At 38.4% G+C, this 24,174-nt stretch overlaps 1 protein-coding gene across 2 annotated transcripts in view; it reads right to left on the reverse strand.

Moving 5' to 3' along the window:
* The window catches only part of Epb41l5 (erythrocyte membrane protein band 4.1 like 5), a 140,934-nt gene that overhangs the window by 87,823 nt on the left and 28,937 nt on the right, over positions 1-24,174 (reverse strand). For both annotated transcript variants that reach the window (XM_048329814.1, XM_048329815.1), the window contains exons 4-11: positions 21,924-21,966; positions 20,644-20,722; positions 11,847-11,891; positions 11,625-11,677; positions 8,431-8,551; positions 8,174-8,261; positions 5,561-5,649; positions 1,689-1,758 (exon numbers count right to left, since the gene is read on the reverse strand). In XM_048329814.1, coding sequence (XP_048185771.1) covers positions 1,689-1,758; positions 5,561-5,649; positions 8,174-8,261; positions 8,431-8,551; positions 11,625-11,677; positions 11,847-11,891; positions 20,644-20,722; positions 21,924-21,966 — 588 coding nt within the window. The remainder of the gene's footprint in view (positions 1-1,688; positions 1,759-5,560; positions 5,650-8,173; positions 8,262-8,430; positions 8,552-11,624; positions 11,678-11,846; positions 11,892-20,643; positions 20,723-21,923; positions 21,967-24,174) is intronic.

The following is a 24,174-nucleotide window of genomic DNA, read 5'->3' on the forward strand; positions in this document are numbered from 1 at the left end:
TGGGGGGGCTTGAGCTCAGGGCCTGGGCATTAGCTTTGAGCTCTTTTGCTCAAGGCTACTGCTCTGCCACATTAAGCCACAGGGTTACTTCCAGTTTTCTGGTGGTTAATTGGAGATAAGTCTCATGGACTTTCCTGCCCCAGCTGGCTTTGAACCCTTTGAACTGCAAACCTCTGTTTCCAAATAATAAGTCACCTATTCGCCATTCTTATGTAGAATGCTTGCTTTCCTGTAAATGTTACATTAATGAAACTATTTGGTATGTTAGTTCTCTTACTTTCACTTAACATAATGCATGTGAGATGTATCTATATGTATCTATATGTATACCAATTATATATGTATGTATATATATATATGGGGGGGGGGGGGCGCAGACCTGGGGTTTGGACTCAGGGCCTAAGCACTGTCCTTGGCTTCCTTTTGCTAAAGGCTAGCACTCTACCACTTGAGCCACAGTGCCACTTCTGACTTTTTCTGTTTATGTGGTGCTGAGGAATCGAACCCAGGGTTTCAAGCATGCTAGGCAAGCACTCTACCGCTAAGCCACATTCCCAGCCCCCAATTAGAACTATATTTTAACTGACTTAAAAAGGTAAACTTCAATTATGAATTATATTTGAGATTAAAAGTAGTTTTTCAAGTTGGGTGCTAGTAGCTAATTCCTGTAGTCCTAGCTACTCAGGAGACTGAGACCTGGAGGAATGTGGTTTGAAGCCAGCCAGGGCTAAAAAAAAAGTCTACAAGATTTCAATTCCAATTACCCAGCAAAAAAGTTACACTGGGGCTGGGGATATGGCCTAGTGGCAAGAGTGCTTGCCTTGTATACATGAAGCCCTGGGTTCAATTCCCCAGCACCACATATATAGAAAACGGCCAGAAGGGGCGCTGTGGCTCAGTGGCAGAGTGCTAGCCTTGAGCAAAAAGAAGCCAGGGACAGTGCTCAGGCCCTGAGTCCAAGGCCCAGGACTGGCCAAAAAAAAAAAAAAAAAAAAAAAAACAAACAAACAAAAAAAAAAAAGTTACACTGGAGGTGTAGTTCAAGTGCATTCCCTATTCACAAGAAAGCTGAAAGTGAGTATAAGGCCCTGAGTTCAATCTCTGGTATTGGTACATAGAAAAGAAGTAATCCTTATTTCAAAAGGCTTTATTAAAGATTATTAGGAAAAGCCTTTTAAAAAATCTTTATGATGAAGTACTAAAGGGATAAAAATTACTTAAGTGTAGCTTTCTGTACACCTTAGATATACTATCAATAAAGACCCAATAATTTTATATTATCTTTACAATTACTGGCTAAATTTTATTTTTTATTTATTTATTTATTTATTTTTTTGGCCAGTCCTGGGCCTTGGACTCAGGGCCTGAGCACTGTCCCTGGCTTCTTCCCGCTCAAGGCTAGCACTCTGCCACTTGAGCCACAGCGCCGCTTCTGGCCATTTTCTGTATATGTGGTGCTGAGGAATCGAACCTAGGGCCTCGTATATCCGAGGCAGGCACTCTTGCCACTAGGCTATATCCCCAGCCCCTAAATTTTATTTTTAAGATGATGTCTGAATTAGGAAGTTACTTCAGTTATTAATTACTGAATTTCTGTTCTATGGCTATTAAAAAGTATTTTCCTCCTAATAGATGCAATTTTTTTTTCAACACAGTCATTGTTTTAAGTAATGCATCACAATTCTTACCTCATCATCATCTTCTACAACCACCAGTGTTAATTTATTCTTCTTAAAATCCAATCTGGTTATCTTGGGCCTATAAGATCAACAGGCAAATTAGGAAAAGACATTTTTTAAATGTTTTGCTGTTGTTATTAAGGTGATATACAGAGAGGTTACAGTTACATTTGGACAATGTCACTCCTTCACCTCTTGAAAGATTTATTTCTTCTTCTTCCTCTTCTTCTTTCCTCTTTTTCCTTCTTCTTCTTTTGCTACTCCTAGGGTTTGAACTCTGGGCTTGGGCATTGTCCCTGGGCCTCTTTGTGCTCAAGGCTAGTCCTCTACCACTTGTGCCACAGTGCCACTTCCATCATTTTCTGATTAATTTATTAGAGATAAGAGTCTCATGGACTTTTAAATGCCCAGGCTGGCTTTTTTTTTTTTTTAAACCAGTCCTGGGCCTTGGACTCAGGGCCTGAGCACTGTCCCTGGCTTCTTTTTGCTCAAGGCTAGCACTCTGCCATTTGAGCCACCGCGCCACTTCTGGCCATTTTCTATATATGTGGTGCTGGGGAATCAAACCCAGGGCTTCATGTTTACAAGGCAAGCTCTCTTGTCACTAGGCCCTATTCCCAGCCCCAGGAAAAGACATTTTTTACTTCAAGAATATATATTTCATTATTAACATTTAAATTGAATAGTGGTAAGAGGGTAAAGGTAACTTGAATCATCCACCAAAAAAGTCACTAGTCTAGGCCTGGCCCTGGCTCATACCTGTAATAAGGAACTTGAAAGAAAAGTGGACTTTTCTTGTTTTCTAGGCTTGCCTCAAACCACAATCCCAAACATCTTTTTTTTTTTCTTTTAGTGAGTCCTGGAGCTTGAACTCCAGGCCTGGATGATGTTCCTGAGCTCTTTTGCTCAAAGCTACTATTCTACAACTTTGAGTCACAGCTTCGCTTCCAGTTTTCTAGTGGTTCATTGGAGATGAGTTTTACAGACTTTCTTGCCCAGGGTAACTTTGAACTGCAATCCTCAGATCTCAGCCTCCTGAGTAGCTAGGATTACAGGCACTAGTGCCCGGTGATCCCAATCATATTAGTCCCCTTATCAACAATGAGCTAGACACAGTAGCATGTGTCTGCCACTCTAGCTACCCAGAGCCCAACAGAGGTGGATCACACTCAGACACATGCTGAACAGGAAACAAGACACCAAAAATAACCAGCAAAAATTAGGGCTGGAGGCATGGCTCCAATCTGCTTAGGAAGCTTGAGGAACTGAGTTCAAACCCATGTACCATCAGAACAAAACAGGTCTCTAATTTAAAAAGAAAAGGCAACAGAAAAAAATGATTATTTCAGAAATAACTCTGACAAAACTGATGCTATACATACATCAGATAATACAAGTATTAGGGGACAAAGAAAGAAATATATCTACTTCATAGACCCACAATTGTGGTGTAAGAGATTCTCCAGGCCTATGAAAAATTGTTTCATGGTTAACAGCACAGGAGCTAAATGAGGAAAGACATAAGAGCTTTTTACTAGGTATAAAATACTACTGATGCTTCATCAATTGTGGTTTAAAAAATAATTTACTTGTTATTATAAAGGTGATGTACAGAGGGATTACATTTACATGAGTCAGGTAATGAGTATGTATTTTCTTTCATAGTGTATCTGTTCCTTCATTCTCTCCCAGTCCCTCCCTCCCATATCCATCCATTAGTTGTATAGTTCACTTTTATCAGTGAGCTCTACCACTGCACATTTTCCACCCTTTCCCCCCAAGTTCTGTATCTTCCCCGACCTCCAGAGATATACACTTGAGTACACCATAAATAATGAATCATCAAAAAGTAAAAATTAAAAACAAAAGGAGAGCTCGCTTGTTTCCCTATCTTGGAGTTCATTTATATATAATGTATATATTTTTCATATGCATAATTTTATATAAATATTAAGAGACACATAGGCATTGTGCCTTTGTAGAATATCCTCTTTTGGTCTTACTGTGTGTGAGTATTTAGAAACCTGTATAGTTCAACCGCAATTTTTTTTTTGGAGGAAATAAATCTTGAAAAAGAATACTTTAAGTTCACTTTTAAACCAGATATATTAGTGCGTGCCTAAAATTCCAGCATTGAGGCACGAGGATCAAGAGTTTGGAGAACAACCTGAGCTACACAGAGGGACCTTGACTCAAAATTTTTCTTGCCAGGTGCTGGTGGCTTACGCTTGTAATCCTACCTACTCAGGAGGCTGAGATGAGGATCACAGTTCAAAGCCAGCCCAGACAGGAAAGGCCATGAGTCTTTTATCTCTAATTAACACCAGAAAACTGGAAGTGGAGCTGTGGCTCAAAGTGATAGAGTGCTAGCCTTGATCAAAAGAGCTCAAGGATAGCACCCAGACTCTGAGTTCAAGCCCAATAAATAAATATATTTTCTTAATTAAAATAAGCTTCATTTTATGGCCCACTATCCAACTCCACAAAACTGCACCAAAATTCTCAACTACCTGCTACATTTGATTTCTGGTTCTATGAACTTGAATCTCAAAGAGCATGGTTCTCACTCCCACTCACTAATCCTTCAATCCTCACAATGATCTTACCAAGAAGCACAAAAGGTCCTTTTGTCACTGTTCTTTTTAGAGCATTCTCTGGCCGGGTATCAAAATGACAACCTGGCAATGCCAGAGAATTAACATTCAAGGACTAAAAATATAAATGCCCCAACTTCTTCCATTAAGGAATGATCGTAAAAGACTCATCAAGTCTTTCACAAAGTCCCTACCAAGAATACCTGGATATGAATGTGAATTTGGATAGGAAGGCTCTCAGCCAATGGTCCTCCTGCCTATGGTGAGAGATTGTAAATAACAGAGGAGCCTGGACACAGGTGCCATCTTTATTTAGCTCATGTCTGTGACATCAGTAAGCCCCTAAGCTCTGAAACAGTTCTGACAATAAACATTATTAATAAAACCATGATTTCCTGATTCTAGACTAACATTCTCCATATCGGTCAAAGCACACAAAGGACCAAATTATAGTTATACAATTTATGTTTTTATTTTCTTTTTTCAGTCAGTTGTGGGGCTTGAACTTAGCACCTGGGCACTGTCCCAAAGCTCTCTTTTACTCAAGACTAGCCCTCTATCACTTTTTTTTTTTTTTTGGTTAGTCGTGGGACTTGAACTCTAGGTCTAGGTGCTCTCCCTGAGCTGAAGTCTTCAGCTCAAGGCTAATGCTTTACCACTTTGAATCACAGTGCCACTTCTAGTTTTCTGGTGATTTATTGGAGATAAGAGTCTTACGGACTTTCTTGCCCAGGTTGTCTTTGAACTGTGATCCTCAGATCTTAGCCTCCTGAGTAGCTAGGATTACAGGTGTGAGCCACTGGCGCCTGGTTTGTATGTCTATTTTCGATGTCAAAAGTAAAATGTAATGTATGAGTATGGATGACAGAATCACAACAGAAAGGAGTTAATCCTAAAATGGGGCGGAGGGGAAGTTCTAAAATCTTTCCTCTTACAAAACAAAGATATAATGTATGTCTGTGGGAGAAAAATACTAAAAATAGTGACAGATATACATGAAGGGCATATATATGTAGAGAACATTTAATAAGGAAATAACAGATTCTATTTTGAGATATTTTGACACAGCTTGTAATTAACAGAAAATATATCTAGAAGAATTTTAATAAATACTCTGGGAAGTAGAAAAAAAGATAAGAATGTAACAGGAGACAAGATGGATGGAAAGCAAACTTTTCATAATTATCTTGATTCCCAATCTGCAATATATGTATTAGCTGCATATAAATGCATTTACTCATTAAACATAAAAAAACAGTAAGTATTTCTGACATCAATTATGCTTACCAAAAAAATAAGCCGATTTTGGTCTCTCCTTCAAAAACGAGGACTCCTGTTGGTGTAAGTCCCAAACTATAGTCATTTTCATCTCTAGCCTAATTTAACAAGAGAAAAAAGTGTCTGCTTTATTTGCATGAAAAGGTTTCACACTGTCATTCAACTGTTTAAATTTTCACACTAAACTGTATTAATTATTCAATATATACTAATTATTCAAACTAATGTTAACATTTAAGATGTTTTCACCAATCAGTGGATCCAAAATTCATATTCTCTTGAAATTTTTTGAATTGTACCATTGAAACACTATGAGGTAGTTCTCTATTATTCCCAAAAATCAGTGAATACCTGAAATTGCGGATAATACCAAACACTATACTTTTTTCCTAAATATACATATTTATAAAATTTAATTTATAAGTTAGGCACAGTAAGAATTTAACAATAACTAATAAAATAGAACAATTCTAATAATATAGCAATAAAAATTGTATAAATGTGGTCTCTCTCAAAATGCCTTATTATTTACTTCTGGAATTTCCCTTTAATATTTTTGGACACTGGCTGACCACCAAAAGCAAAACCATGGATAAAAGGGGACTCTGGTTGTTGCCAGATGCCTTCACTGCAAAAGGGTATTTATATTCCCACTTTAACAAAAACTCTCTCAGATTATTTCTTCTCAATCTATAAATTTTCAACATTGATTCCTAAACTACTTTAAACAGAGCTTACTGAGTACTGAGCTTAAGTGATAAAGACAACATGAAGTAATAGGAGTTGGGCCTGGTGGCACATGACTGAAATCATAGGGGTTGAGGCAAGAGGATCCCAAGTCTGGGGATTTTTTAATGTCTATTTCATAATTTTTATAATTAAATTATACTTATTTAGAATAAAAAATTAAAAATACAGTTGAATTAATTTTAAATACACTCAATTACTCCAAATCTACCTCTACCTCGTCACCATTGGAAAGATCTTGCTACTTATGCTTGGAAGTTAAACACACACACACACACACACACACACACACACACACACACACACACCTTTTTTGCAGAAAAATAAAATCATACAGAAGTCTTTTTTTTTTTTTTTTTTTTTTGGCCAGTCCTGGAGCTTGGACTCAGGATCCAAGCACTGTCCCTGGCTTCTTTTTGCTCAAGGTAAGCACTCTATCTCTTGAGCCGCAGCGCCAATTCTGGCTTTTTCTGTTTATGTGGTGCTGAGGAATTGAACCAGGGCTTTGTGACTACTAGGCAAGCACTCTACTGCTAAGCCACATTCCCAGCCTCTATAAATTGTTTTATAACAAGTGATTTTCCTCACAATAAACTGTGAGTATCTGCATGGTAATGAACAATAATATCTACCCAGATAGATGCTAGCAGTTATGTTTTGTTCCTGTTTTTTGTCAGGTGTGGGGCTTAAACTTAGGATCTGGGCACTGTCTCTGAGCTTTCTTTGCTAAACGCTAATGCTCTACCACTATGAGCCACAGTACCACTTCCAGTTTTCTGGTGCTCAACTGGAGATAAGAATCTCATGGACTTTCCTGCCCAGGCTGGTTTCAAACCACTACCATCAGATCTCAGCTTCCTGAGTAGCTAGGATTACAGGCATGAATCAGACTAGTACCCAGCTAGTAGTTATGTTTTTTAACCTGTGTCCTCACTCCTAGAGGATCCCAAGTTTGAAAGCTACATAGAGGTACCCTATCTCAAAAGCAAAAGCAAAAAGATAAAATGAGGGGCTGGGGATATAGCCTAGTGGCAAGAGTGCTTGCCTCGTATACATGAAGCCCTGGGTTCGATTCCCCAGCACCACACACACAGAAAATGGCCAGAAGTGGCGCTGTGACTTAAGTGGCAGAGTGCTAGCCTTGAGCAAAAAGAAGCCAGGGACAGTGCTCAGGCCCTGAGTCCAAGGCCCAGGACTGGCAAAAAAAAAAAAAAAAGATAAAATGAAATAACAAGAATAAAAAGTGATTTAAAGGCTACAAAAATGTATATTAGAGAACCTAAATATTCTAGGAATCTTTATCTATAGTGAATCTGAGACTCTAGTCTTCCAATACTGAACTATTCAAACTTCTTGTGTGCTGCCTCTTGCAAACTACAAAGTTGTCACCTTGTCTCAAAGGAAGTAATTTCTATAAAAGTCTCCATGACTGGGCTGGGAATATGGCCTAGTGGCAAGAGCACTTGCCTCCTACACATGAAGCTCTCAGTTCGATTCCCAAGCACCACATATATGGAAAACGGCCAGAAGGGGCGCTGTGGCTCAGGTGGCAGAGTGCTAGCCTTGAGCAAAAAGAAGCCAGGGACAGGGCTCAGGCCCTGAGTCCCAGGCCCAGGACTGGCAAAAAAAAAAAAAAAACTCCATGACAGCTGAGCACCAGTGGCTTATGCACGTAGTCCTAGCTACTTGGGAGGCTGAGATCTGAGAACCGTGATTTGAAGCCAGCCTGTGCAGAAAAGTATGTGAGACTCTTATCTCCAATTAGCCATTCAAAAACCAGAAATGGACCTGTGTCAGGGACAAAGTCCAGGCCCCGAATTCCAGCCCCATGACTGACCTCCACCCCCCAAAAAAGCCCCAAAACAAAGTGTTTACCTTAACCACATGCATATCAACTCCATACATCTCAAGCCATTTGGCTTTATTCAGATAATTGGTTTCAGCTTGTGCTGGTGTCTGTCCTCTGAAATTTAAAATTGTTAAATTAATAAGCATAAAATTGTTAATAATTGGTAATTATTAAACAATTGTTTAAAAAAAGTATAAAACGAACCTGTATCAAAGATAGAAATAGAAAAAAATGAATACAAAATTATTGTAGTGATGTTAAAACCTGACCAAACGACAAGTACCTGTATTCCTTCCATTTTTCAAAAATAGCCAGTTCCATCTCTTCAGTCTGAGTGGGCACAAATCGGAACTCAGAGACAATTTCAGGGCTATGTTCAGCAAGATCATAATCACCAAGCTCAGCTACAAACACAAATTCCACAAAGTTATATTGTGTTACTACCAAGAAAATCCTTCTTCCAAATCCATTTTATAAAGGCGGGCATTGGTGGATCACACTTGTAATCCTAGCTACTAAGGAGGCTGAGATCTGAGGTTTGCAGTTTGAAACCAGCCAAGGCAGAAGAGTCCCTATGAGACTCTTATCTCCAACTAAACACTCAATACCAAGAAGTAGATCTGTGGCTCAAAGTAGAGTGCTAGCCTTGAGTAGAAGAGCTAAAGGACAATACCTAACCTAGGCCCTGAGTTCAAGCTCCATTTCTGACAAAACAAACAAGAACAAAAACAAAAACCCATTTTGTAAATAAAAAGTAAGATTAGCCTTAATCTGCGAAGAACTAAAACTGTCTAAACCATTTTTCCATGACTATTAGTCTATACATGTAAATCACACATTTGGTGTCCTTTTTTTTTCTAACACCATTCCTGGGGCTTGAACTCAGGGCCTGGGAGCTGTCCTTGAGCTTTCTTGCTCAAGGATAGCCTTCTACTACAAAGACAGATATCCACTTCTAGCTTTCTGGTGGATAAATGGAGATAACAGTGTCACAAACTTTCCTGCCCAAGATGATCTTGAATAGCAATCCTTAGACCTCAGCCTCCTAAATTGCTAGGATAATAGGCATAAACAACTGGCCTCCAACTACTGTTGTTATACTTTTAATAATATTTTTCTTTTGATTGTATGCAATTTTACATCTGCTTGAAGAAGCCCTGGAGGCATACATAAGAAAACAATACAAGTTTGGAGAATACACTGTGAAATGAATCCATAATTATCTTTATTCTTAATTATAAGATTTTGAAAATCAATTTCTAGACTTCTACACAGAATAAAACCTTACAGAATAAATTTTTTAAAACCTAGCAACTCTTATAGGACAATTAGTAAACAATAATTAATTATGATATACACAGAATACTATATCATCTAACACTGTAATTACGACATAGTATCTTCCTGGAATGTAAATTATTATCTCTAAAGAAATTAGTGAGGAAGGGAAGAAAAAAGAAAAAGGATGCAAAACCATTTGGTGTAAACCAACTGAACAACTCATGGGGGAGAGGGAAAGGGAGAGGGGGAGGGTGGAATGAGGTAACAAACAGTACAAGAAATGTACCTAAGGTCTAACGTACGAAACTGTAACCTCTCTGTACATCACTTTGACAATAAATAAGAAAAAAAAGGGGGGGGGGGCTGGGAATATGGCCTAGTGGCAAGAGTGCTTGCCTCTTATACATGAAGCCCTGGGTTCAATGCCTCAGCACCACATATATAGAAAATGGCCAGAAGTGGCGCTGTGGCTCAAGTGGTACAGTGCTAGCCTTGAGCAAAAAGAAGCCAGGGACAGTGCTCAGGCCCTGAGTCCAAGCCCCAGGACTGGCCAAAAAAAAGAAAAAGAAAAAGAAAAGGAGAAAAGAGGCAGAAAAAAAACACCAAATGTACAAACATATGCATATTCATCTGTGCTTATCTCTGAACTGGGCTTGGGGGAAAAGGGAAAGCAATGTGTCCAGTTTTCTGTATTTTGGGAATTTTTTTCTTCTAAAAGAATATTTTATACTAAACATTAAGATATTTTCATATTAATAGAAAAAATTCAGTTGGGGAGAGAAAGAATTATATTGAGAACTACTTTGATACAATAATGATGATAAGCACTCATTATTTACTGAGTTCCAAGTCTACACTGAACACTTACTGAGAACTACTATGAATCAAACTTTTATTAAAAACACAAAAATGTGTAAGCCATACCATTATTTTATTTTCTTTTTTGTGCATGCTTGTATTAGGCTTGAACTCAGGCCACTGTGCTGTAATTTTTTGCTTACAGCTGGTACTCTACCACTTGAACAACATTCTAATCCACAATTTTGCTAATTAACTGAAGATAAAATCTCAAGGACTGCACTACACAGTGGTATAATCCCAGCAAAATGTTTCCTTTCATTTTATGAAACAAAATTAGTTTTTCTTTTCTTTTTTTTTTTTTTTTTGGCCAGTCCTGGGCTTTGGACTCAGGGCCTGAGCACTGTCCCTGGCTTCTGTTTGCTCAAGGCTAGCACTCTGCCACTTAAGCCACAGCGCCACTTCTGGCCATTTTCTATATATGTGGTGCTGGGGAAACGAACCCAGGGCTTCATGTATAAGAGGCAAGCACTCTTGCCACTAGGCCATATTCCTAGCCCCCAAATTAGTTTTTCTTTATGCCATTTTTGAGAAGAAAATTTATAAATTTAACAGTATTTAACCAATACACCAAGGCATATTGTTTAATGTCACTTACTGGAAAACATTTTAAAATGACCATCAGGCACTTTTTAATATTTTGTAAGAAATTCTTTCATTGACTCATTTTTTAAGAATAAGAATAAAGGAGCTGGGAGGTAGCTCAGTGGCAAAGTGCTTGCCTTGCAAGTGCAACATCCTGGGTTCGATCCCCAGTACCAAAAAAACGAGACCAAAACAACAACAACAAAAAAGAGTAAGAATAAAGAAAGGGCTGGGAATATAGCCTAGTGGCAAGAGTGTCTCGTATACATGAAGCCCCAGGTTTGATTTCTCAGCACCACATATATAGAAAATGACCAGAAGTGGCGCTGTGGCTCAAGTGGCAGAGTGCTAGCCTTGGGCAAAAATAATCCAGGGACAGTGCTCAGGCTCTGAATCCAAGCCCAAGGACTGGAAAAAAAAAAAAAAGAAAGCAAACCATGTGATATGAAAACAGAAATAATTTACACAGAAAGCACTTCACTTTTTTTAAGGTTAAAAAAAAAGTAGAAGAAAACCAAAGACTATAACTTTCATTTGAAAACATTATAAAATAGAAAGGGGACAAAGAAATGAAAGGGAAGAAAAAGAAGACAATGTTCCAAAATAGACAAAAGGACACTGATACAAGTTTACAGAAAAAAACAAAACTGTTGTTTCTCTTCCTATACATCATGAATCTTCTGAATTTCTTTAGCCAGAAACACAAAAGAGTATTATGCTTTATTCATAACAATCAGCACAAGAGTTGCTTACCCTGAAGATTATAAGCTGCCAACTGCACTGCTGTTTCAAAGGGACACTCTAATCTGAGATCAAAATACAAATTACTAAGTCAGTTTCAAAAAATCTTCATTTTACAATAAATGAAAATAATACATGTCACCCTGACCGTTTGGTTTTTCATAAATTCAAACTAATTTCAAAATCATTTTCCAACTACAAAGACAATGTGCTAAATAATTATATGATACTCACTTTCCACTGAGAATATCTTGTTTTAACTGAAGAACAAATAAATACCTAGGAAAAATTAAAGGCACAAATTAACTTAATATTATTGAACCATCTACTGTGAAAAAAGCTTATCTAATTTGAGAATATCCTTGATTATAGAATTTTACCCACAATGAGGTATAAACATTTTACCTACAATAAAGGAAAAACAATTTTTAAAAATGAACCAAGTATCAGTGGGGTAGAATCATGACCACAAAACAACAAGCCACAGAGTAGAACACAGCAAAACTTAAAAGAAAATGTTTAAAGTATATTATGAAAATAAGCTCTGTGATTTAATTTAACTTGAGAACATGTTTACCTATGTAAAGAGATACATTTTGGGTATAATTCTAGGTAACAGCCGCAACCCCATGGGTAACTCAATTTTATCACTTGGTGAAGATTATTTGTGCGTGGGGTTATGCATATACCACATGAAATCAATGAGTATCAAGGAGGCAGACAAAATAAATGTATATAATCTGAAATTACAAGCTATTTTATCTAGGGGCTGGGGAGATAGCCTAGTGGCAAGAGTGCCTGCCTCGAATACACGAGGCCCTAGGTTCGATTCCCCAGCACCACATATACAGAAAAACGGCCAGAAGCGGCGCTGTGGCTCAAGTGGCGGAGTGCTAGCCTTGAGCGGGAAGAAGCCAGGGACAGTGCTCAGGCCCTGAGTCCAAGGCCCAGGACTGGCCAAAAAAAAAAAAAAAAAAAACAAGCTATTTATCTAAATCATGATCTAATATTTTAATGAATCACTGTTATTTTAAGGAGTCAAAAAAGGTAGGAGGCAACTCTCATAGACCCAAACACATTGATTGTTGGAGACTTTAACACACCACTCTCACCTCTGGACAGATCAATGCCAAAAACTAAACAAAGAAACCTCAGAACTAAACAACTGCATAGACAATCTAGACTAAACCGACATCTACAGAATATTCCATCCAGCAACACCAGAATACATATTCTTCTCAGCAGCACATGGAGCATTCTCCAAAATAGATCACATGTTACAGCACAAAGCAAACCTGCACAAATTCAGAAACATCGAAATCATTCCTTACATTCTCTCAGACCACAATGGGATAAAACTAGAGCTCAACACCAAAGGCCAGCGAAGAAAACCCCACAACTCATGGAGACTCAACAATACATTGTTGAACCATCAATGGATCATTGAGGAAATCAGAACAGAATTTCAAATGTTTATGGAATTCAACCAAGACGAATACACAAATTACCAGCTCCTCTGGGACACAGCAAAGGCAGTACTCAAGAGGAAAATTTATAGCCCTGAGCGCCTACATCAACATATTGGAGAAATCTCAATTCAACAACTTAACAAAGCACCTTAAGCTCCTTGAAAGAGAATAACAAGCCAAATCCCAAGCCAATAGGCGAAAGCAAATAATTAAAACCAAATCAGAATTAAATGACTTAGAATCCAAAAGAAAACATAAAGAATCAACAAAACGAAGAGTTGGTTCTTTGAAAAAAAATTAACAAGATAGACAGACCCCCTAGCAAACCTGACCAAAAAACGAAGACAGCACACCCAAATAAACAAGATCAGAGACTAAACAGGTAACATCACCACAGAAACAATGAAGATCTAGAATATAATAAGGGCTATTTTGCAAACCTATATACCAACAAATTCAAGAACCTGGAAGAAATGGACAAATTCCTAACAATAATTGATATGCCCAAACTCAACCAAGAAGATTTAAATCTACTGAACATACCCATATCCAGCAATGAAATTGAAACTGCAATAAGAGATCTCCCTTCCAAGAAAAGCCCAGATACAGATGGATTTATAGAGGAATTCTACAAGGCCTTCAAAACAGATCTCACACCAACATTCTTCAAACTCTTCAATGAAATAGAGAGTAAAGATCACTATCAAAGACATTCTACGATGCTAGTATAGCACTAATCCCAAAACCAGACAAGGACCCATCAAGGAAAGAGAATTATAGACTGATTTCCTTGATGAACATCGATGCAAAGCTTCTCAACAAAATTATGGCCAACTGACTTCAACAAGTCATCAAAAAAATCATACACTATGATCAAACTGGATTCATTCCAGGGATGCAAAATTATTTCAATATACACAAGTCAATTAATGTAATCCACCACATCAGCAGGAGGAAGGCAAAGAATCACATGGTTATATCCCTAGATGTGGAAAAGGCATTCAACAAAATCCAGCCCCCATTTATGATAAAAGCCCTGGAAAAACTGGGATTCCAGGAACATTCCTGAATATAATAAAGGCTATGACAAACCAAGAGCAAGCATAATACTAACTGGTGAAAATCTAAAGCCATTTCCTTTAAAATCAGGAGCAAGACAAGGATGTCCGCTCTCTCCTCTCCTCTTCAACACAGTACTAGAAATCCTAGCCAGAGCAATTAGGCAAGAAGAAAACATAAAGGGGATCCAAATAGGAAAAGATGAAGTTAAAACTTTCTCTCTCTGCAGACGACATGATCCTATAACTAAAGAACCCCTTAGACTCTACTCCCAAGCTACTAGGGCTGATCCAAAACTTTGGCAAAGTAGCAGGATATAAAATAAATCCTCAAAAATCAATGGCTATTATATATGGCAACAACCAGAAAAGCGAGGCTGAAATCAGAAAAGCAACGCCTTTTGCAATAGTCTCAAAAAACATAAATACCTCGGAATAACCTTAACCAAAGAAGTGAAAGAACTCTATGATGAGAACTTTATTTTTTTTTATGATGAGAACTTTATTTTTTTTATGATGAGAACTTTAAAAACCTGAAAAAGGAAATTAAGGCAGAACTCAAGAAATGCAAAAAACCTCCCATGCTCCTGGATTGAGAGGAGTAACATTGTGAAAATGGCAATATTACCAAAAGCTATCTACAAATTCAATGCAACACCCATCAATATCCCAACATCATTGTTCAATGAAACAGAGGAAGCAATTCAGAAATTCATATGAACAATAAAAAAACCCCAAATAGCAAAAACAATCTAAGTAGAAGTAACAGTGCAGGAGGAATATCAATACCAAACTTTAAGCTGTATTACAAAACTATAGTAATAAAAACAGCTTGGTACTGGCACAAATACAGACCCAAGAACCAATGGAACAGAACTGAAGACCCAGAAATGAACCCACAGAACTATGGCTACCTCATCTAGAACAAAGAAGCTAAAAATATAGGTTGGAACAATGACAGCCTCTTCAACAAATGGTACTGGCAAAACTGGATCAACACCTGTAACAAACTAAAACTAGACCCCTATCTATCACCTAAACCAAAATCAACTCCAAATGGATGAAAGACCTGGAAACAAAATCAGAGACCCTGAAAACTCTACAATAAGAAATAGGAGAAACCCTAGGACTCCTTGGCACTGGAAGAAACTTCCTGAACAAAGGCCCCAAAAACAATAAATCAAAGAAAGGTTGGACAAGTGGGACTGTATCAAACTGCAAAGCTTCTGCAGGGCAAAAGACATAGCTTGCAAGATAAGCAGAAAGCCCACAGATTGGGAAAAGATCTTTATCGGCCATACAACGGACAAAGGCCTGATATCTAAAATATACACAGAACTCAAAAAATTAAATTCCCAGGGTGGTTCCGGGAAGACGGCGGAGGAGCAGCAGAGCCCTAGCTGAGCTCCCTCCAACATCAGTTTTCCCACCCCAGAGAAACTTTTACCCCTAGATAGACTGCCCAAATAAGTTATGACAGTACAGGGATTCTGGCCAGGAAGGAAAAATCGACTTTGCTGGTCTGAAAACACAGATTTGAGCTCTGGGCGGTGTCCCGCCGCCACACCAGTGCCGGCGCCGGCACAGCGCTGCGCACCCTGCGCAGCTCAACGGAGACCAGAGAGAAATCCTCCAGATGGCAGCGTACAGACACAGATCGCAGGCTGAGCACGGATGGGCTGAAATCGCAGAGACAGCGTGAGTACCCCACGAAAGATATTCTCACTCATGCCCACAGAGCAGCTTCTGGAAGGTAGCCCTTCCCCCACCGCCAGAGCAAAGCGCCATCTTTGACACTGGCAAAGGGTCAGACCAGACTGGAGATAAAGCCAGCCTGTGGAAAGCGAGGACAAAGTGGCCATTTTTGAGAAGGGCAAGAGGGACCAACCAGTGAGAGCCAGCTCTGCCCAGGAGAACAACCCTTGCCCAGGCGGGGGGCTTGTTCTGGGCCTCGGCTCAGCTAGAGGTGCCCGCCCTGCCCGCTGGAATTCCTAAATTAAAAGCGAAAGCGGCAAGCAGCTATCAGTGGCATGGAACAGCCACAAGGGAGAACAAACTTCCCGAGACAGATAAACGGTCCCGTTTAAAGCCCAATTCCCAGCCCGAAACGGAGCTGAATTCCATACCCAGCTCTGCCCAGAAGGCCACCCCACCCAGGAGGGAGGAACCTCCCCCAGGCAAGCAACCCTGAGCCAAGAAAACCAGGCCAGAGGCGCCCCGCCCTGCTGAGTCCACAGCCTATTCAGAGCCAGGCATTAAAGGCAGTGGCCACATAGCAGACGGAGGAGCCACGGTTCCCAAGACTGTTCACATCCACCACCTACAGAGGACGCCCAAGTCTTACCTGCAAGCTGTGGGAACCGCAGAGCCCAGGATTTCACTAACAGGGGAAGTGGGTCAGAGCAGATCCACCCCCTGCGAACTGAAAGCAAGTCAAACCAGCCAAGCGGCAGAATAGACTGCAGACCATTGCAAGGAAATCAGAAACTGTAGAAAGCCCACCCAAACAAGGAAAACTTTTTTGTTTGTTTTGTCTCGAAAGTTTTTTAAGCTTTCATTTTTATTTTTACTTTTTTCTTATATTTTCATTTCTGAAACGTCATTGGTTTGTTTTTGTTTTCCATTTTGACCTGTTGGTTCTATCAAGGTTTTTGTTGTTGTTCTTTTTTTTTTCTTTATTCTTTTTCTGGTATTTTTCCCTTTTTTTAAAAAAATAATTTTTCTCTGTTATGTGCATGTGTTATGTGTCTTCCAGTATTCTTTCTTTATTTCTCTCTTTGTATTCTCTTTCTTTAAAAATTACTTTCCTATGAATAACACCTCCACTCTTTACTGCTAACTCTCCATTGTCTATCATTTTAACCTTGTTGTTTCTACTGATTCTACTCTCCTCCACATTTCCACGTCACTGAACTAAGCCAAAATCATCACCCCCCCATACATTTTACTCTAGTTTCTTTACTACTTCTAACTTACCCTCCTGACTTACTTCTAGGTCCTCCAGATCCCATTGACTCCTGGTTATTGGATAGAGGGTATCCCTGCTTAATCCGAGTGAAACAAAGGGGTTCATAGAGAAAGCCAGTCCAAAAGGAACTTAATATAAGAACAAGAATTGCTCATAGGGTTGTAACATTAAATAAGTAACTACTGAATACAGGGCTCAGGATTGGTTGTTATATTGAAATTGTATTCTTTAGGAACACCAAATCTAATTTTATGCACAGTTACAAAAGGTATCTGTATATAATTGTGAACTTCTAAGATTTACACAACAGTGCTTGGTAAGGTCTGCGTTGGGTCTTAAACGATGCTCACAGGTGCTTGTAGATTGGCATTCCCAATCCAAATGGGCAGAAGAAACACAAGAAAGATGGCAAACAATGAAGTCTTATATCCCACTCAAAATAAGCAGGAAGCAGAGCAGTCAATCAAAGACATAGAAGAGAACCCCCAAAATGCTCTACAAAGTCTACTGATAAACATGCTAAATGAAAAGTTTGAATCTCTTCAGTCAATTATTCTAGAGCGTGAGGAGGCAAAGCAAAAATTAATGGAGAATTTCATGGCCTCCACAAATAGAAAGATAAATGAATCTCAAGAGTCAAATGAAAAGATAGCTACCCAGCTAAAAGATTTGAGAGACAACACTCAAAACCAAATTAATGAAGTTAATGAAGTAAAGAAGTCCATACAGGACCTAAGAGATGACATGGAAATCATCAGGAAAGACCAGTTAGAAGGAAAAGAGATTCAAAATCAAGTATCTAGCCTACAGTCCCGACTAACTGAAGCAGAGGATCGAATCTCAGGAGCTGAAGATTCCCTAGAATCTATAGAGAAAGATCAAAAAGCAATACAAAACCAATCCAATCGATAAAACAGATCGCTCCAGGAGATTCAAGATACTATCAGAAAGCCCAATTTAAGGATAATAGGTATTGAGGAAAACCTGGAGAAGGAAGTTAATGGAATAGGTAACCTATTTAACAGTATATTAGCCGAGAACTTCCCAAATATCCAGAAGGATAGGCCTATACAGATACAAGAAGTATTTAGAACCCCAAACCGACCAGACCAGAACAGGACATCCCACCGACACATTGTGATCAAAACTGGATCAAGAGTCCAAAGAAAGAATCCTTAAAGCTGTTAGGGAGAAGAAAACAATCACATATAAAGAAAAAGCAATCATAATTACCCCGGACTTCTCAACAGAGACCATAAAAGCAAGGAGAGCCTGGAATACGGTATACCAAACCCTAAATAAAAATAACTACCAACCAAGAATACTGTGCCCAGCTAAACTCTCATTCATAGCTGAAGGTGAAAATAAAAGTCTTCCACAGTAAGGAAAAACTGAAACCGGGTATACTGGTATTAGAACCAGGTAATTGGAAGGGAATACCAAAATTGGGAGACAGAGGGTAAAAAAAGACAAACAACTACAAAAGCAATACTTACAAACTGTTTGGTGAAAATGAACTGAACAACTCATTGGCGGGGGGGGGGGGGGGGGGGAGGAAAAGGGGAGGGGGAATGAGGGACGAGGTAACAAACAGTACAAGAAATGTATCCAATGCCTAATGTATGAAACTGTAACCTCTCTGTAATTCAGTTTGAAAATAAAAATATATATATTAAAAAAATTAAATTCCTCCCAAACAACTAACCAAAGAACCAACAGCCCTCTCAACAAATGGGCTAAAGACCTAAAAAGAAACCTCTCTGAAGAGGAAATGAGAATGGCCAAGAGTCACATAAAAAAGTACTCTACATCACTGGCTATAAAGGAAGTAAATGTAAATCAAAACAACACTGAGATCCCCCTCACCCCAGTAAGAATGTCCATTATCAGGAAATCCAATAATAAGTAATGCTGGAGAGGATGTGGCTAAAAGGGAACCCTACTACATTGCTAATGGGAATGCAAACTTGTTCAATCCCTCTGGAAAGCAGTGTGGAGGTTCCTAAGAAGGCTAAACATAGCGCTCCCCTACGACCCAGCAGCCCCACTTTGGGGCATCTGCCCAAAAGACTACAAGCAAGACCACACTAGAGCCACCAGCACAACTATGTTCATGGCAGTACAACTTGTCATTGCTAAAACATGGAATCAACCTAGATGCCCCTCAGTAAACGAGATCAGGAAAATGTGGTACACATACACAATGGAATTCTATGCCTCCATCAGAAGGAATGACACTGCCCCATTCGTAAGGAAATGGAAGGATTCGGAAAAAATCATATTAAGTGAAGTTACCCAGACCCAAAGAAACATAAGCCCTTTGGTGTCCCTCATAGGGAACAGCTAATACATGATTAGGCTAGTCATGGTAGAAGATAAAAATATCCCAATAATTACACCCATATGATCACATAAGATGATGCCAAGTGAAATGAGCTCCACGTTACGAAGACAAGTTATACCACTGTTGTAATTATTATCAACATGCCACGTGAAACCGTACCTTTTGTATTTTTTAATTTTTTATTCTTGTCTGTTTTGTTTAGTTTTGTTTCTCTTGTATTCCTTTCCTGTGGTTGTACCCCTGCTACCACTATATCTCATCTGAATACCCTGACACTGTTTATATGGGTATTAGAACTCGGGAAGGGAAAGGGAATAACAAAATCGAGAGACAAAGGACAAAAAGACAAACCATTCCAAAAGCAATACTTACAAAACCATTTGGTGTAAATCAACTGCACAAATCTTGTGGGGAAAGGGGAAGAGGGAGGGGGGGAAATGAAGGAGGCTGTAGCAAGTTGAACAAGAAATGTACTCACTGCCTTACATATGAATCTGTAACTACTCTGTACTACACTTTGACAATAAAGAAAAAAATTATTTAAAAAACTGACAGAAACTCTGTGCTGATGGGCTGGGAATATGGCCTAGTGGCAAGAGTGCCTGCCTCGTGTACATGAAGCCCTGGGTTTGATTCCTCAGAATCACATATATAGAAAAGGCCAGAAGTGGCACTGTGGCTCAAGTGGCAGAGTGCTAGCCTTGAGCCAAAAAAAAAAAAAAAAAAGAAGCCAGTGACAGTGCTCAGGCCCTGAGTCCAAGCTCCAAGACTGGCAAAAAAAAAAAACTCTGTGCTGCATTAATCTTGGCCAATTAAAAAGAAAAGAAAAAAAATGGTAGGAGGCAACTTGAATGAACTCCTATCGGCCAAAGATAGATTTGAGTGTAAATAAGCATATTATTATTTACATTGTATTAAATCCTGTTTAAAATCTGTAAGTTGCAAACAATTATACAAAAAGAACACACTTTAGGATAATTCTAAGGAAACAATTTTAGTTTGAAAATCAATAAATAAAACATAAAACATATAATTTTAAAATACTATTCTAGAATAAAAGCCTATTGTCTAAAGGCATATTACCAGGGACAGGGAATCTACTGCATTATTTGTCTATAAGTGGGAAATAATTCTAAAGACAATTCTCCAAACTACCAAATTACCCACACATAACTCCAGTTAGTGGCCTTACCGGGTTAATTCTTCACGAAGATTATTTGGTTCTGAGGAATAAAACTTAACTCGAAGATGCAGACAATAAGGTGAACCAACTGCCATTAAAATAAAAAAAAAAAAGCTTTAGTCCTTATTTAATAATAATTTGTTGGTCAGTAAATTTGTTAAAAGTAGGAGGCTGGGAATGTGGCTTAGCAGTAGGCTACTTGCCTAGCATGCATGAAGCCCTGGGTTCGATTCCTCAGTACCACATAAACAGAAAAGGACAGAACTGGCACTGTGGCTCAGGGGTAGAGTGCTAGCCTTGAGCAAAAAGCAGCCAGGGACAGTGCTCAGGCCCTGAGTTCAAGTCCCAGGAATGGCCAAAAAAAAAAGTTACTTAAGTGAGCAAGAAGATAGCAGGTAATTGTTGTACTATTTCTGGGCATATCATCAGTTTAAATTGTACACAGCAAGAGTAGTCAAGTTTTTAAATACAGAATACATTCACAATCTGTCATTTCAGAATAGAGAGCCCTAAATTAATCCTAATAGTTCAATGTCAGACATAATAAATTAGTTTTAACTGTGCAATTGAACAGCTCTAAAAACCTGCTGGGCTGTATTTCTTCAGAGCTCTGAGGAATGTCCACATTAATAAAAGCTCAAGGGAAAGCATCCCACACACTTTCAAACACACTTGAGCAAGTATGCTAGCCTCTACATTCTCAGTGGTCCTGCCTCATAATTTTATACACAGGAGTTGAGTTGTCCTGAAATGTGACCTGACTCTACAGAGGACAAAGTAGACTATGGATTGAACATAGGTGTTTGCTTTCCCTGACTACTGCTAGGCAGGCAAGTTGAGGCTAGAGTAGGCCACTTGAACAACACCCCTAGCCCTTTACTGAAATTTTTATGTGAATTGTTTCCTTTTAATATTCTTAATTAAAAATAGTTGTAGATTTAAAAGACTCAAAATGTTTTCCAAAGCAAGGTAGATGCTTAACAAAACTTTTCAAAACAAGTAATTACTAAATAAAAGTTATGCATTTTATGGAAAGTCCATTTTTTTGCAAGCCTAAAAAAGCTTTTACCCTGTAAATTTTTGAACTATAAGGTTCTTGAATCAAGATTCATATCTGAGGCCAGCCTAAACCACACATTAAGACTAAACCTCAAAAACAAGCAAAGAATTAGATGATAAAATACTCATCTGAAACATGCTTTTTAATATTCCTACTTTGAAGCTTATCATGTATCAGTTTCTAATATACTGATTTCCCTTTTTTCCCCCACAAATACTTCAACACTTACTTTTGACTTGCTTTTTGATGCTCTTTGTACCATCCAACCAATGCTGTAAACGGGACAAAAAATTCAGTAGTTAAAGAATTTTAAAACTTAGTAACAAAAATTTATTATTCAGTGCTTTCTTTTCTTTTCTTTTCTTTTTTTTTTTTTTGACAGCCACAGTGATAGATTTCACAAAGGAAAAACCAAAGTGAGTGAATGAGGGCAAGAATAAAAGTGAGATGTCTCTTTCCCAGTGTCTATGGCAAACTTACAAAAGACCAAAGTTTGATATGGGATTTAAAAAATTTTCTTCTGGGGGGGAGGGAAAGGGGGGGGAGGGAGGGGGGCATGAGGGACAAGGTAACAAACAGTACAAGAAATGTATCCAATGCCTAATGTATGAAACTGTAACCTCTCTGTACATCAGTTTGATAATAAAAATTTGAAAAAAAAATTTCTTCTGAGTAGAGGTGTGGTCCAAGTGGTAGAATATCTTCCTATTAAGTACAAGGCCTTGCGTTCAAATCCTCCTGTCCCTCATAGTCATAAATATTTTACCCTTAGGTTTTTTTTGCCTACTGTTTCCAAATAAACACTTTTAAAACTGTCCAAGAGGGCTAGGGATGTGGCTCAGTAGTAATGTCCTTGCCAAGCATGTTTGAGACCTTGGGCTTGATCCCTAGCACCACAAGAAAAAAAAAACAAAAACACCAGAAGAAAAATAAACTCATATTACAGCGAAGCCTGGTTCATTCTCCTACAAGAATGAATCCTAAAGAATCCTAATAAAGAATTAGATTGAAGCAACAATGACACTTCAATTTTGCAAAACTTTGCAAAAAGACCCACCAGATACTACTTAGAAATAATATTCTTTCAATGAGCCTACTGAGTAAAATTTGATTTTTCTCATAACCAAAGCCCTATATATCAAATAAAGAGGTCTTTATCCCTTTATTAAAAAATAAAAGTAATACTGTGACTGGATTTCTGGTTTGAAAAGTTAATAACCTTTTAATTTATATAATCTTTTCACAGTGAAAACCATGCCTAAGAAACAATTCCAGATACTTCTACTAACAAGTTTTCCTCAATGTGAATCTCTATATTCTCCCACATCCCAACAGTGACAGGATGAACTCAACTACCTAAGATATACATGACTTAGTTTTCTTTAGTATGCTTTCAATTCCAAGCACCCCAAAGGGAAAGAGGGCTCTTGTGCTAGCTCATTCACAGAGCCAAAGAATCCAGTTTCAGAAATCCTGATAGGCAGAGTAAATAAGGTTGCATTGTTAACAGAGTTGTAACTGTTTGCTTTACTTGGCAATTATTTGCCAAGCCTCTTTCAACTATTCTCTCAAGATCCCCACTAGAAAGATCCCCTCGTGAAATTCACAAAACTGTGTGACTAGGCATAGTGCCTGCCTTTCTACCTAAAATAAGCTAATCAATAAACATTTCAAAAGGCAATTAAATATTGCAAAATTTTCTCTGGTTTTGTTTTTGGTGGTGCTGGGAATTTGAGCCCAGTACTTCGATTGTGCTAGACAAGAAAGAACTCTATGAACTAAGCTACATCCCTAGTCCTATGCAATGTTTCTCTAGATATCAAGTTCTATAGACTCCTTAGCATGCTCTCATTTTTAAAACATTCAGCTGAATATCTACTTTTAAGCATATTTCAATCAATCATTTGTTCCAGTTTAAACATCCATCCACTACACTCATTAGGATACTAGGCTTGCCAGTAGGCAGAAGACAATTTGAACTATAAGAAAAACATTTAACCTAGGAGAGCAAATAGTCAATCAATCCCTGCTCAGAAGCCCAATACCAAAAAGTCCATGTCAATTTTCCCCAAAACCTACTCCAGTAAGCCAAGCCAATCACATACTAGAAATAAAACTACTTTCATGTCCAGAATATTTTCTGCCCAGACCCTGGACCTAGGAGTTGTTTTACCTTCAAATTTGATCCTTTATACTTCAATGGAAAGAAAAAACAACAAAAATAAACACAGATTATGGCTGGTCACCTGGGAATTATTTATAAAGCCCTGGTTAGGAGAACTCTCACACACACAGTGAGTACTAACATCTTCTAAAACTACAGGAATGTGTGGCAATCTTTATGAGACATAATGCTACAAAAATAGTAATGTGTCTTTGGCCCAGAAATTCTACATCTAGAAATCAGAATCGTTATGTATAGATTTACCTACAAGGAATTACATTAGAGAAAATTAAGAAAATCTATATATCTAACAAAG

This window comes from Perognathus longimembris, chromosome 20 (assembly GCF_023159225.1).
Source record: "Perognathus longimembris pacificus isolate PPM17 chromosome 20, ASM2315922v1, whole genome shotgun sequence".
NCBI classification, from domain to species: Eukaryota; Metazoa; Chordata; class Mammalia; order Rodentia; family Heteromyidae; genus Perognathus; species Perognathus longimembris.